Source organism: Ipomoea triloba, chromosome 3, assembly GCF_003576645.1.
Source record: "Ipomoea triloba cultivar NCNSP0323 chromosome 3, ASM357664v1".
Taxonomy (NCBI): domain Eukaryota; kingdom Viridiplantae; phylum Streptophyta; class Magnoliopsida; order Solanales; family Convolvulaceae; genus Ipomoea; species Ipomoea triloba.
The window spans coordinates 29420349-29435962 of record NC_044918.1 but is presented as its reverse complement, the minus strand read 5'-3'; the positions used below and the strand labels follow the sequence as shown (position 1 = coordinate 29435962).

Below are 15614 nucleotides of genomic sequence, written 5' to 3'. Positions count from 1 at the left end.
TGGATGTACTTAATTGCAGTTTCTTTCATGTTGGATGTAAGGGTGAGCATAATTAGAAAAAAAAACTGATGAAAATCGATAACCAATAACCAAACCGATCGAAAATTTCAGTTATCGGTCAATTATAGGACAAAAAAAATCAATTATTCGGTTATTCACTTATTTTATCGGTTATAAACCATTAAAAGCCACAATCACCGAATAACCGACACTATATATATACGATTATTAAGTATGAACTATGAAGTTCACACTTTGTGCTTAATGTGTAGTGTGAATAGTGTGTCGGTGTGAAGTATTAATGCATGAACCATTTATTGTGAATCATATTAAGTACTCCGTATTAAATATGAAATATGAAATTATTAATTACTCACTATCGATTATTCGGTTACATCTGTATGTTAGAGAAGTTAGAAAGTATTAAAAAATCCCATCGATTATTCGTTTATCGGTCGATTATTAACCATAACCGACTGATGCTCACTCCTAATTAGATGAGTGGGCCCAATTATATTTGTGTGCAATTGGGTGGACTATTTGAATATTACTCCAAATTGAATTGAGATGTGATGGTGGGCTGGAGGGACAATATGGAGATAGATGAGATTGAGAGGGTATTAGGGTGGGTGCAGCCGGAAAAAGTTTGGCTATACAATTCTTTTGGTCTGTCAACTAAACCAATTGTCTGTCAGGGTCATCAATATAAATTGCATTATCTAAGTACAAAATATGGATGCTTTGGTTGCCAGTATAACAAAAAGTAAAGTAAAACTGAAACTGCATTAACCTGAGAAAACAATTTGAAGGCACTGGATAAAAGATGTCAAGATAGGCCACCACAAGAATCAAACATTTATCTGCTTAATGCCACAAGCTGCAATCAGTCTTCCCTTCTAGCAAGGATTGCATCACGACAAAGACGCCAATAGGCTTTGCATGGGATGACCATCCACGGCAACTTCATGTGTTGCCCACTGCCCAGAGTATATGAAATACTGCAGAGTCAAGAGTAAAAGCAATAAGGAAAACACGAGGACAAATTCGAGTTATGATAACCACCATCACAAAATGAACACCTAGGAAGCCAAATGAATGTTAACCTTTTCCCCGTAAGAATTCCATAAGCTGACAATGCCATCGAGGACCTTGAAACTGCTGAAAACACGCATCCATAGTGGGGTGAAACAACTTCTCCTGAGTAAACTTACATGCATTAGGGTAAATGGGCAATTTATGCTTAACCACTAAACATTACCCGCAAGAAACAAACATCATGCAGATTTATAGTTGAACAGTGGAAATCCTGAGGTACAGCATAATAGAAATTTAAATTATCAGGCAAACGAAACAAGTTCTTGTCAAGAAGGCAACTTTAGGTTAAATGCAAAAAGTATCTACCAGTTTGATCATTAGGCGATCAAGACATCAATTTGTTTAGTACCATTAGTCATTTCCTTTATATTAATGTCACAAATTTTCAATGATGTGCTAAGCTCCCCACTTACTTAAGCTCAGATAGTTGCCACGCAAAAATGAAACCACAGCCAATGATTTGAAGCAATGTGCACTAGGTTCCAGATTAATTTCAGCCGCAGACCCAGTGTATGAAGAATTGGTAACATCACATTGACTAGACACAATTTCAAACCATATCCCAGAAGGGAATCTTTTCTTCCTCACCAACCAAACAGCAACTTTAGTATATGGTGTGGCATGAATAACTAATATCCCAAGTTCAATAACTATGCATATCAAGCTTATAGTTGCATTCAAAATTGTGAAGAAAATATAGAATGCAGAAACCGTTGGGAGTAGAAGCAACAGAGGAGTAAATAGAAGTGAGCCAACAACATGTTGCTCCACTGTGTAACCATAGCTATCTAATCTCTGCCGAAGAGGATTCCATTTTCTGCCCCTGTATCCAGTTCAACAAGTCAGAAAAGAATACAATCATCTGCAAAAATAAAACTAACACAGGTAATAAAACATCCTACGGAAACCACTAAGAGGGCGCCAAAAACAGAAGTAGAAGAAACAGTAACCCTCCTCAAAGTAATACCAAGGCATAACATTGTGAAGTAACTACCTGAAAAGACGCCACAAAGCTGATATTGCCTGTATCTGCCATGAATAGATTAGTGAAAGTAACCAATGAAGAGCAGACAAGTGCATAGTTGCTAATGAGATTATGTCAATGGTCAAAGCAGCAGCAGTAGTCAGACCAAAAAGACTACCAGATACAGCAATCATTTTCATAAGATAAGCCAAGAAGAAATTCAGAAATAACCAAAGTGTGGACCATATCTGAATAGCATTAAGAGAAACCATTCCAAGGAGACCAGCTAGCTCGGCATTCAACTTGAAACCAGCTGGGTTTCCCATCAGCCACACACAACCAGTACGCAGAATATGGTTAGTTATGCCATCAGCAGAATTCAAAACGAACAAGCAAGCAGCTTCTGCTCGAGAATACAATAGAATGCTAAGCAAGTTTCCTAGAAGAAGATCAACCACAATACTTGACCACATGGAATGCCTACGTAATGCCGCCATCTCAGCATACTCAACACAAGATTGACACCTATACAGTAAGAAAATTAAAAATTACAAAATTTCCAAAACTGAAAATACAAGGATTAGAAAATCAAGAAAGGGGAGAATTGCAGTAAAATGAGATTCCCTTTATCAATTGAAAATAAGATTTGATTGTTAAAAAGTAAATAACATGTAGAAAAGTAAAAGGTTTCAACTCTTGAATGGATGTAAACTCCTTAAGAGTTAAGATCTTACTGATGAATGAGAGGCGTTGGAGTTGCCCAACATATGCGGTTATCCTCCCCCTTCCCCCCTCTCCCCTTCCCCCCTTTTGAGATTTAAGTAGGTGTGTTTCAAAGAACTTATCACTAATGATTGGGATTATATGAGGCTCAATAGCACAAAGAAGATATAAGGGATGTTTTCTCTTATTTCTCTAGTAAAGTTTAGTGCAAGTATTGGAGGTTACAAGTTCATCAGGGTACCTAACCATCTAGTGATAGAAGAATAAAAGGATCTGAAAAGTCCCCCTCCAATCCTAAGTTTTCATATTTAAATAAAGTGAAATGAACCCCACAGCATGGGCATGGCAATGTGATAGAATGGAGGATAAAAAGACCCTTGATTGTACCGTAATTCATAATTCATACTTCCTGCCTGCCCAAGCATTGTTGCCCAGGCATGGCTCACCCAAGCAACTGAGTGATTCACCCAATTGAAAATTGGCCTGCCATCATGAGTTGAGTCATCAAACCCCTCAATCATGTCACCCAGGTCTACTTCTTGGGCATCCTGTATTACCCATTGGGCCTATGCCTAGGCTTGGGCCCTTTGACCCAATGGACTGGGGGTATATTATCCCCAACAAGAGGTTAATTGCATCTCCTCTTTCCAGACAATTCTCAAATGGCAGTGTTGTAAAGCTCGACCTAGGCGCCTCTCGGCCAAGTGTTTTTTTTTTTTAATTTATTTTTTTAGGGTTTAGGGCAACTACACATTATTATTGTTATTTTACTCGGCCGCCTAGGCACCCCCGACAGCCCGACTAGCGCCTAGCGCCTTCTACAACCTTGTCAAATGGTCTAAATTATGCTACTAGTCCAAATCAACTACATGCACACTGCAAGCATTTTCATGAGTAACATGCCTTGGTACCAAAAATATGAATCCCCCACTAGCCATTGTAATTCTATCCATTAGGATGAAAATGTTCCAAGAAACAAAACAGAAGCATGCTAAATGTAAAAAAAACTAGAACATCAACAACAAAGCCAAAAACATACAACAGTAGCCTCTATTATATAATTCCTTTCTTATAGCCTATTAAAGACTACATTGCTCCCTTCCACTATGAGTAAGACAATGCTCAAATTAGCCGATAAAAGTTCAATGAATTCAATTGCCAGCCTAAATGCTGATCAGTTTGAGAACTAAGCAATCACATTTAGCGCGCAAGTAGTTCACATTTCAACACACAGTAGACCTCAATGCAATTATCTTTTCAGATGAACAAATACAGAGGTGTAAGGATAAGATCAACTTTGTTTTATGTCCAACAAAAGTTGATGCATTGGAGAGTTGAAGGCTTGCAAAATCCCCATGTATTACTGAGACCTCTCCAGACTTAACTACAATATGTTATATTTGATCCTCGCAATATAGTTTCAAGAAATAGAACTGGAAAGAGAAATGAACTAGAGATAGAAACTGTGTAATGTCAAATTTAATTTGATCAGCGATCACATTTACAATGGAACAGAAAAATGGGCCAACATAATACCTGAGACCGGAATCTTGAAGAAAAACTGGCCAATACAATAGCTGGGAAAAGCAGAGCTTAATATTTTTGCAGGTCTTACAAAATATATTAACCAACATGGTGTATATATAAGACCGTGATACATAGCTCCAAACAACATGGAAACACTGAAGAATGATGAACAAGATTGTTGACAACAACGCGAGAAATATGGCAAATAAGGGCCATGCAAAGTTTGTAAACCTGAAATGTGACAACTCCAACTATTACAGCAAATAGGTAAAGAGAAGGACAGGGTAAGAGGAAAGGGAGTTCAAGATTTTGAAGATCTTACATGGAAAAAACATGAAATGAAGTAGTGGATCTTTTGGCAGGAAAATATGACTCAAAAAGCACCTTAGTAGCATTTGCGGTGTTAATTGCCTGAATCACAATATTCTGCCTTCAGAGAACAAAACAGAAGTTAGTAACCAGAAAACCACACAATAACACCATCTTAATAAGCTAATATTACCAAGTCAGTTTGCAGCTTCATTTGGTAAAGATCCTCAACCCACATTGGTTTCTTGGAATGGGCTGTTACTTGCTCAGATGGACAATAACCCAGTGAATAGTAATGACTTCCAAATAGAGGGGTCTCATAAACTATGACCTGAATTTACTTAAACAAAGTTAGAAGGATATAAGATACTACAAAGCAGTATGGCAAGATAAAAATACTAGAATGAGTAATCATGACTTACATACATGGACATCTAACTGAGTTATAACCAACCCCTTCCATTTTAAGCATAGCAAGTTAGGAATTAGTGCTATGTTTCTACCATGTATTACCGAACGATCATAGGCAAGCTGGATCCAGTTGATTTCTGCAGGTGAACTATATTGCAACGCTAAAACATCAAACTTGTGACACCCATAGCTTAACTTTCCATTCATCCTTCCACTAGTATCTTGGCCATCAGAGTCACCAGAAAAATAAATCCTCTGACCACTGGAATTCACAACTGCTTCAGCTCCAACATTTATCAATTGGCAATCACCACCATCGGCCACATAACAACCAAGTAAAGATAACTTGCAATCATCTTGCGGAAACATAGGCATGTTTTTATTTATCTCATGAAGAATCCCCTGGTTAATGACAAAATTCGTGCAACCATTCAAGTATCAGAAACCAGTAATAACAGTAGTAATTTTTTCTAGGAAAAAGGAAAGAGATCACCGCTAGAGAACCCATCAATCCACCATCTCCTGACTAGAGAGACAGAGAGAGAGAGGTTGTAGCCAACAATCACAAACTTAAGCATTATAAGAGATCAAAGTTTCACAACTCCACCAGAGCAGATTCAATCAAATGAAAAAGATAATCAAGTTGAAGTGAGCTCAAATAAAGACCTACTCTTAACCTAACTCTAAAATTTTAAAGTTAGGATGAGAGGTTTTTGTGCAATGTTAATTCTGCATAATCATCACTACTTGACTGCTGAATTGAGCTTAACAATGCCTAGCTATGAAAATAGGAGGACAAAAAACTTGAAGATTAGCCAAGACTGCACAAACAGAGCTGTTGCTTCTATTGATGAAATAATATAATGGAGATCAATCCAGTATAACCATTCCACATCTCTTCCGTGATTAAAGCACAAGAAAACAAAAATTAAAAACTATGCGTCCATTCGTAATATAAAATACAAGGATCATAACTTATTCAGTAAAACTTAACCTGAAGATCCAAGCAACTCGCTGAAGAATTTAGAGTAGGCTCGCTGCAAGAGAACGCGATAACAATGTCAAGAGAAGCTTCAGAGGATGAGATGAACCAGCCGAACAGGAAATGACAAGGATGTGAACTCAATTGAGAGGTTGAACTAAGATGGTCCGGCCACCAAATCCTGCATTTTTTAGCAGCTCCCATTGCCAAACCCTTTTCAAGTCATTGAATTGAGCGTGAGATAGAGAGTAGTAACATCGTAATACCGATTTCTACTACCAGCTAATGTTGATTGCTACTTGTGCTCCCAGTGAAGAAGAGAGGAACAATTTTTTAAATGTGAAAATTTGAATACTAATAACCCAGAGGGAAAATTTTAGAAATTAGAACACAACTCTGATTTGTGCAATTCTGTGAGGTGAAGTTTAGGGTTTGATTGTTTGAATACAGAAAGGCAGGAAGGGAAGGTGTACTTCGGCTGGGATTGAGCTAGGGCTTGTGGCTTGTGGCGGGGTTATGTATCCAGCGTCTGCGAGACTGCGCCTTACATCCATTAGGCCATGTTTGGTTGGCAGGAAGTGCACTTCCACGTGAAGTAGGTTCCCAAATTGCAATTTTCTGATGTTTGGTTCATTAGAACTTGTTTTCCATTGGAACTACAATTCTTCATTTTGGAGGAAAACAAAATCCGAGCTACACCCTAGGATTTTGTTTTCCGGTGCTTTTGGGGAGAAAAATTGAGTTATGAAGACTATTTTACCCTTAATTTCTTCTTCCTCCTCTGCTCGCTGCCAACTGTTTGCAACTCCCCAGTAGCCGCCTCTGCATCCGCCTCCGTCGCGAGTCCACGACGCCGACGCAGCCTCCGCCGAGAGTCCACGCCGCCGACGCCGCCTCAGCCTCTCTTGATCTGCCGACAGCTTCCGCCTCTGCCTCCGCCACGAGCCCTAGGCGGCCCTCTGGTTTCTGATGGACAGCAACGCCGCCTCTGGCCGGCGATCCTCTGCTTCTGCTCGATCGTCGCCTCCGGCGGCCCTCTGGTTTCTGCCGACTGGAGAAAGGCGCAACACAAGGGAGACGGGATGGTGGAGACGGGAAAAAGAAGAAGAAAACCTAAAAGGCTTGGCCCAATCATCTTTCAAAAACATACTAATTGGCCCCAATTTGAAACAATATTTATTATTCATTTTAGGGAAAATGACATCTTTAGTCCCTGAGTTATAGGGGTAGTGTAGACTCAGTCCCTAAGTTATGGCTGTATGCGAGTTTAGTCCCTCAGTTATTCACAAAGTGGCGAGTTTAGTCCCTGGACATTAAATTTGACGAAAAAATTAAAAAATATTCAAATTTGAGGGGTAAAATAGGAAATTCACATTTTATTATTCTTCTTATATCAAAACCACTTTTACAACATTATTTTTCACTTCTTAGCCTAATTATTTTCAAGATTTTTCATTTTTAAAAGCATTTTAATAACTTTCAAATGACTTGTTAGGAACCTGACTCTCGTATAACACACTTAAAACTTAGCACAAATAAAGAAATGCATGATCATTGTATTTAGGTGTATGAAACACACTATCCTAACAAGTTTTTATTTTTTTACTAAGCAACAAATGTAATACAATTAAAACTTTTGAGATTTTTTTACACACTATCCTATCTCAAAAGTTTAATTTTATTACATTTGTTGCTTAGTAAAAAAATAAAAACTTGTTAGGACAGTGTGTTTCATACACCTAAATACAATGATCATGCATTTCTTTATTTGTGCTAAGTTTTAAGTGTGTTATACGAGAGTCAGGTTCCTAACAAGTCATTTGAAAGTTATTAAAATGCTTTTAAAAATGAAAAATATTGAAAATAATTAGGCTAAGAAGTGAAAAAATAATGTTGTAAAAGTGGTTTTGATATAAGAAGAATAATAAAATGTGAATTTCCTATTTTACCCCTCAAATTTTGAATATTTTTTAATTTTTTCGTCTAATTTAATGTTCAGGGACTAAACTCGCCACTTTGTGAATAACTGAGGGACTAAACTCTCATACAGCCATAACTTAGGGACTGAGTCTACACTACCCCTATAACTTAGGGACTAAAGATGCCATTTTCCCTTCATTTTATTATAATTATTAATATATATAAGGGCATATTGGTCTTTTATACATATTTTTCCTTACACTTTTATACCCAACCAAACAATAGAATTCATATTCTCAGTAATTTCTTTTCCACCAACCAAAGAATAGAATTCATTTTCCTAATAACTACTTTTCCATGGAATTACACTTCCACTTCCCTTCATATTTTTTTAATCAATGCAGCTGGTAAATCATGGTAACCCTTCTTGATTTTTGTTTTTAACACTTCACTCCTATAATCGGTTGAGCGCTGGCTACTTCGAACAATTATTATTATTATTATTATTATTATTATATACAGTCAATTGGTCATTATTATGTTTTTGCTTGGCCCTTTGTAATAAAAACAGTAGAGAATTGAGGGAGTTCCGGATATTCGTTGGTATTGTTTCTATTTTTTTAATACTTTGATGATCCGATTCTGCCAGATTAATCTTAATTTCATGTGATCTTAAGTTTAGAGTCATTGCAAAAGTAACTCAATAGTTGCATAATCAGCCCATTAGTCAAATCCTAGGTAAATTATACCATAGACCATCTAAGTTGCATTGTGGACCTTGGTTCAAAATAATCTTCAGATTATGTGTCTGCATTTGATATATTCATATTATGCAGTCAATATATTATTCATATTATGTATCTGTAATTACCCTGTTATGTATATTGTTAACTATATGTGCATAATATATTAAGCAGACACATCATTTTTGGACCGACCCGATTCGTATAACAATTGAGGCTTCATGTGTCCAAATCCCATCGTGGTTCCTTTTCCTATTCATGTTTCTATATTTTTACAGAAGAAGAGGGGGTATGGCAGAGAAAGTATAGCAGAAGAGAAAACAGAGAATAACAAGTCCTCGAAAGAGAAATCATATATATATATCAAATAATCCCTTATTCTCTTATTATACAAAATAAGAAGATAATATAATGCGAAAATTCACCTACACACTAAATGCATGCATTAATAATCCAATATCTATATATAGTCAAAAGTGAAGCTGTACAGCAAAGTGTAGGCAAGTATTATGGGCGGGGTCAGGGGTAGCGCTTCCAAGAATTATCGGCCCTGTTGTTTCTAAAGGCGCAGCATCCAACAGTGTATACGATGATGAGGAAGACGATGAAAATGATGTTGATTATGGCTACCTTCTTCCAGTCACTCTTAACGTTGTCGATAAGGCCAGCTTTGCAGGACTCACAGTTGTAGCACAGTATGTTGGGCTCATTGCTCCAACGACTACAGTCCGAATTGGTAGACGATGAGGTTGAAGTACTAGTCCAGTTGGTCGGGCTCACGTACGAGAATTTACAGTCATCCGACGGCTTGCAGCAACCAGACTGCACAAAAATTCACACATATAATCAAATCATATATGTGTGTGTGTATATATATAAGCCTTTTTGTAGGTGAGTTCAGTCTTTTTCATGATTCTTATGAATCCGAACAAATCTGTGTCATTAAATACTTGAGATTAATAATATAAATTTCGTCAACTATATAACTGTACAAGTGAAGTGTATAGTTGCACAGTTTGCAAAATTTAAATCATTGATCTTAAATATTCAATGGCCTAAATCCACCCACATGTATTCATGAACTTATTTGATCATGAATATATATATATATATATATATATATATATATATATATATATATATATATATATATATTTGATACCTACCAACCAACTTTTTAATGACAGATAAAAACAAAAAGTGCAGCTTAAAAAGAAGTGCATCAATGCCAAACTGCTATCTATGTGGGCAAGGGCCACCAAGGGAATTTAATTCACACATTTTGTTAAATGGAGACAACCATGCATATTGCAAAAAACTTTCCAAATTTCTATCTTACAGCTCAGTTCTCTCTCCCTTTGATGGGTATCAAATAAGAAAGTTGACCCGCCATCTATATAATTATTATTTGAGCTAGTCAATATGAGTTTAAACAAATTGAACTAACCAACAAAAATCTTGACTGAGCCCAACTCATAACCTACACATCTTGGGCTAGCCCGATCTACATCACAAAAAAATAAATTTTTTTCAATTTCTTTAATTTAAAATTATTATATTAATCAATTTATGTATTTTAGTATAATAAATTACAAGTTAAAAATTATTACTATTATTTTTTAAAATACTCGTAATTCTTTACAATGTATTATCTGTTTTATACTTTTTCAAACATTTTAAGCTCAAAAAATCTACATAACCCACATCTTTTTATTATAATTATTATTACTTTTTATAACTATTATAAATTTTTATTTATAATTTTATATTAATATAAATAATAATAATAATTATTATTATCATCATTAAAATAATTCAGCGACATCCCAACATTTGAAAAGCCACAACTTTATAGCATCATGTAACAAAAAAAGAAGCACATCTTATATATATATATATATATATATATATATATATATACTTTTTACTGTTTTGAGGTACAAACTTTTGGATCACATCAATGAATTCAACAAATGATAGGCAAAAGTAAGATTGGTAACTCCGAGAATTAAAGAAGAAGAAGAAGCAGCAATTTTTTAATCATAAATCCAAAAGTCAACTGAAATAGAGAGAAACGAAGCAAGCATCCATCACACACACAGTTGAGTTCCACACCCCAAAAACAAAATCAAAAACCAAAATTCAAAACAAAACACAGAATTCCAACACAAATTGAAGGGCTCCATAAATCTACGCCACATATAATTCCATAAATACTAAAGAAATCAACGGCGAGCATATATATAGACGATACCTGAAGGGCAGAGAGATGTTGATTGTAGAAACTTTGAACCGGAGTTTCAGATCCTTGATCAATCAAACTCTTGCAGACTTTACTGTCCTGGATGCAGCTCCGAATCCTCCGCCAGTTTCCATTGACTCTCTTCTGAAGCCAATTGGAGTAGTCGCCAAGCCTATACTCCTTGTAGCCTTTCCCGGAGATGGCCTCGCCGGCGCCCTTGTTGGTGACCACAAAGGCAAAGATAGTGAAGCAGAAGAGGAGGAGGATGAGGAGGAACATGACGAAGAGGTATATCCACAAGAGCCAGGTGACTCGGCAACACGCGCCGACGAGGCCTGCGATTGAGAGCAGCATGATGAAAACCCCTAGGGCTATCACAGGTTTGTCCAGGAAACGCTCGCACTCCGTGTTGGCCTGCCTGGACAGCCATATCCCGCCGCCGATGATCGGGATTGAGATTAAGAATGTGAGTATGTTGAGAATTCCCAGCAGGTTGTTGCTCACCCTCACCATCGGAAATCGATGATCTTTCTTACCAAATTAACACTTGGACTACGGAACTACTAGACCCGATAGGAGGAATCAGATAATCAGCAGGTTGTTGAGGATAATTTTTTGTTTTTTCGAAATAGAGGATAATTAAATATAGCCAAGTGAGAGGATTGGATTGAATATGGACAGGGAAGAAGGAAAGAAGTTGCTGAAAGAAACGCGTGGGGTGGGGAGTGGTGCAGTGTGTGATCAGTTTTGTTGCGTAATTAGTTCACTGATTAAATCCTAGTTCTTGATCAAATTTAATATTTTGAGTATTTTTTCTATACAAGTAATTTAAATTTCAAACTTTCACGTTGTGGCTTCAAGTCATAATTTTTAAATCAGATGACGAATCAATTACGTTAAATTACATGATTAATATAATATATTCTTCTGTTGGGCACTGAATTGTATTAATTAAATATATAATAGACACATAATAATTAAATACCATATTTTTTTATATATTTATATAGTAATAAAAAAATATGAAATTTGCCAAAGACCTTGTGGTCAAGTTGCATCCGGTGTCCCGATTAACACTCCCACATGGATGATGAGAGTGGATTCGAGCTTCAGTGGAGGCAACTGTTGACTCGTTGTACTGCTTCAGTAGGTTGAGAAAGTAGCTATGAACAAATAGAGTCAGTAGTAAAAAAAAAATGAAATTTTGAACTTATTTATTCCATATCTTTATTATTTTTAAATTTACATATTTGAAGATTACATTAAAGTCAAATAATAAATTGATGAATACGGAAAAAATATTATTGTTAAAGGAGAGTATAGCATGTTTATCAGTTTATGAGTACAACTTGAGCGAAACGGCGAAGTTAGAACGTGAGAAAAGTCTACGCGCCTTTTCCCTTCGCTTACGTTAGTGAAACGAAATAGTCATGAGGACAGTGGGACCCACTCGAATTTGGATATTTTACTGCGTGTCGTTAAGACTTCAGAATTTCCTCATTTCCCATGGGCTCATTAATTTAGGGGAAGGACAGATTATTAGATTTGAATTAATTTATAAACTGTAATGTCTATAAATACTAAGGGGCCGTTTGGTTCGGGTCATCTGAGATTACCTAGGTAATCTGAGTCTGGTAATGTTATATTACCTTGTTTGTTTCAAGTTATGAGATTACCTAGTAATGTTATATTACCTCAAAGCTGATGTGGCGGTAATGTTTCAAGGTAATGTCATTACCCCCGTTTTTTTAGGTAATCTAAGATTACCTTGGATTATTCCGACTTTGCCCTTGTTAACTAATCCTTATATAATAATAATAATAATAATAATAATAATAGTAATAATAATAATAATAATACTAACACAATAACATATATAAAATAAATATATGTTTATATAATCAAATATACATGTGTGTAGATTTATATATTTATTTTTTTAATATTAAGCATCAATACATTCATACATATAAATAAATAAAAATACACACAATAAAGGCACACAGATAAATAAATAAATAAATATATATATATATAAGGACATTATAGTAAATTGTCCCACATAATCTAAAATATAACCCTTAACCAAACAAAGTAATATTATATTCCACAATCCAAACCAAACACATCAGGTAATCTTACATTCCCAAAATCTCACATTACCTTCCTGGAGGTAATCCTATTACCTGGGGTAATTCAAGATTCCGTGAACCAAACGCCCCCTAAGGGTGTGTTTGATTGACATGTTTAGCTATTAAGAATGAGTATCAAAGTCATTATTGTTATTTGGTTGACAGATTTTTATAACACTACTATAAATTTTTGATTACCCCATTAATTGCAAAACACATCCCATAATAAAATAAGAGTTTCATTTCCCTTTCTCCTTCACTTCCCCAACTATTAATAATCATTTTCATTCTACCATACTGCCAAACATGCAAAATACTTTACCAAGACCTATTACCATTACCAAATATTTGATACACATTCCCATTCCGATTCCCATGTGCGAACACCCTAAGTTTAGCAAGGTACATTGTACTCAGATAACACTTTTGACTTTCTTTAAGGGAAGGTTACTGAATCAAATTCCAATTATGACGTATTGACTATTTGGTCTATAACAAATAGAAAAAGTATAAGACAAATATTATCTTGTAATATAATAAATAGTACTTAAAAATATTTACATTATATGTATTTTCATTTATAATCAAATACCGATGGTGGTATTGTACCAAATATTTGTTTATTAGATGAATTTTGTATCATCTAAGGCGTAAACGTGATTTTTTTAGAGTCAATATCGCCTCCACTAAAACTTGATCTCATAACATCTCATATAGGATAGTCATTACATGTCATCTAAGTACAAGGTGCTTGGCCGGTGTAAACGTGATTAATTAGTAAATGAATAGCCAATAATTTTTTTTTTAAAAATCTTTCTTAAAGATTATCACATAAAAAGTAGACATTATGTAATAATTGTAATAAAGAAAATAACATATTTCTTCTAAGGCTTAGAGTAGAAGGAATCCACGTGGGTGCGAGTGTGGTCCTTCGATTGCGACCAGATTTTGTTCAGGTCCGCGTATCGTGCAGGAAATGCGCACAACGATTCTTCATTTTACCCAAGTGCAGTAGTGTTTTATTTCTTTTCTTTTTTTTTTTTTTCTCTCATTCTCCTGATTTCTGACTCCATATACTCTTCCCTAGATTTTTGAGAAAGTAAATTATGTTACTTTAAATCTATAATTTTAAAACTAAATATTAAAATTTACATTTTTATGTATAAGAAATTCAACTCAAACTCAAACTTTTTCATATTTGTGACAAAAATTAAACACCCAACTACGATCAGAAAAATTTTTAAACACATTTTTTTCATTTTTTAAATCAATGTCATAGGGCATAATTGGTTTATTATTTTCGCTTCAAATTGACCGAATTAGCAACACGTCTACACGGCTACATTAATACGCTATACCAACCATACCATTCAATTCAGATTGGCATCATGGTCATCTAGTAAAACAAATCTCATTTTATTTTAATATTTTAGTTTTTGCAAGTTTTTGACCAAGTCAAGATTACTTTGCAATATATACATCTTGGTTTTACGGTTGCGCGACAACCGTCTCGGGTGACCAACACTACCTTAGAACTTAAGAAGAATATCAAGGAAACAAGTACAAGCTTAATTTGGAGAATAATTATACTCGCTTTCAAATCACGATCCCTTACAATGTGACCTCAAGGGAATATTTATACACGAATACTGGGCCTACACAAGGAAATCAATGGAATTCTTAACAAATATAACTTAGGGAAGTAATTTGGAGCTGCCTAACCGTCATAGAAGTTACCAAATTCCAATGCAGATGAGATTCTCTGAATTTCGCCCAAGATTCCTAATTCTGCGCGGTAATCACCTTTTAGGGCGCACCCGGTCGGGCGCCGCCTCCCGACTGCCTGCATGAATTGAGCCACATGAGTTGTGCAACTCGGGCTACATGTTCATCAAACTGGTCAGTCAACGGACTCCAAATACCGATTTTCTCGGGTCGGGTACCCCAATCGGGGTATCCATCACTATTCCCTCAGTGATTTTGGCTATCCAAAACCATTCAAGCTGTGTGACGGGGTACGGAGAAGGCATCTCGGCGATGGGACATACCAACAAGCTTTTAGTGCTTGGTCGTTCTACGATCTCAATCCTGCAGACTTGTGCCAGGTGATCGGGTAGCTCGCTGACTGTCACCTTTGACAAGAAATCGGCCTCCACATTCTTAGCTCGTGGAACATGGATGACTACATAGGCAATCAGCTTTCCCAGAAGTCCCTCAGTCACGTCTTTGTACATCTTCAGTCTTTCTTCACGAGTTTCACTCTCGTTTATCAACTAGCCGACTACCAATCGAGAGTCGGTTTTAATCCTCACTCGGGTAGCTTTCAAGGCTTGAAGAAATCGTAAACCCCTGATGACTGCCTCGTACTCGGCCTCGTTGTTCGAGGTGCGAAATCGGTACTACAAGGCGTAATACAAATGGAAACCTTCTGGGGTAGTGATCTTGACTCCTCCGCCACAGTGGCGTGTGCTGGCAGAGTCGTCTATCTGAATTTCCCACTATTCTGTATCGTCGGGCTCTTCGTTGGTGTAGGTTTCCTCGGTCTGCGCTGAGGTCTCCACTATAA

The 15614-nt window shown here is 36.1% G+C and overlaps 2 protein-coding genes across 3 annotated transcripts; both read right to left on the bottom strand.

Moving 5' to 3' along the window:
* Positions 1–633: 633 nt before the first annotated feature.
* LOC116012609 (N-acetylglucosaminyl-phosphatidylinositol biosynthetic protein gpi1-like) lies at positions 634–7138 on the bottom strand. 2 transcript variants are annotated; one of them, XM_031252187.1, is made up of 10 exons: positions 6772–7138; positions 6024–6224; positions 5045–5431; positions 4812–4949; positions 4632–4735; positions 4319–4540; positions 2090–2584; positions 1509–1918; positions 1104–1197; positions 634–998 (listed from the first exon to the last, which is right to left on the bottom strand). In XM_031252187.1, the coding sequence occupies exons 2-10, from the start codon at positions 6213–6215 to the stop codon at positions 884–886; spliced, it is 2157 nt and encodes a 718-aa protein (XP_031108047.1). In that variant the 5' UTR covers positions 6216–6224; positions 6772–7138; the 3' UTR covers positions 634–883. The 2 variants fall into 2 exon arrangements, with proteins under 2 accessions (XP_031108047.1, XP_031108048.1); XM_031252188.1 differs by lacking the exon at positions 4319–4540 and having other exon boundaries at positions 6024–7138.
* Positions 7139–9002: 1864 nt separating this feature from the next.
* On the bottom strand, positions 9003–11633 carry LOC116013893 (tetraspanin-8-like). The gene is made up of 2 exons (XM_031253855.1): positions 10929–11633; positions 9003–9496 (listed from the first exon to the last, which is right to left on the bottom strand). The coding sequence occupies exons 1-2, from the start codon at positions 11427–11429 to the stop codon at positions 9194–9196; spliced, it is 804 nt and encodes a 267-aa protein (XP_031109715.1). The 5' UTR covers positions 11430–11633; the 3' UTR covers positions 9003–9193.
* Between the last annotated feature and the right edge of the window lie 3981 nt (positions 11634–15614).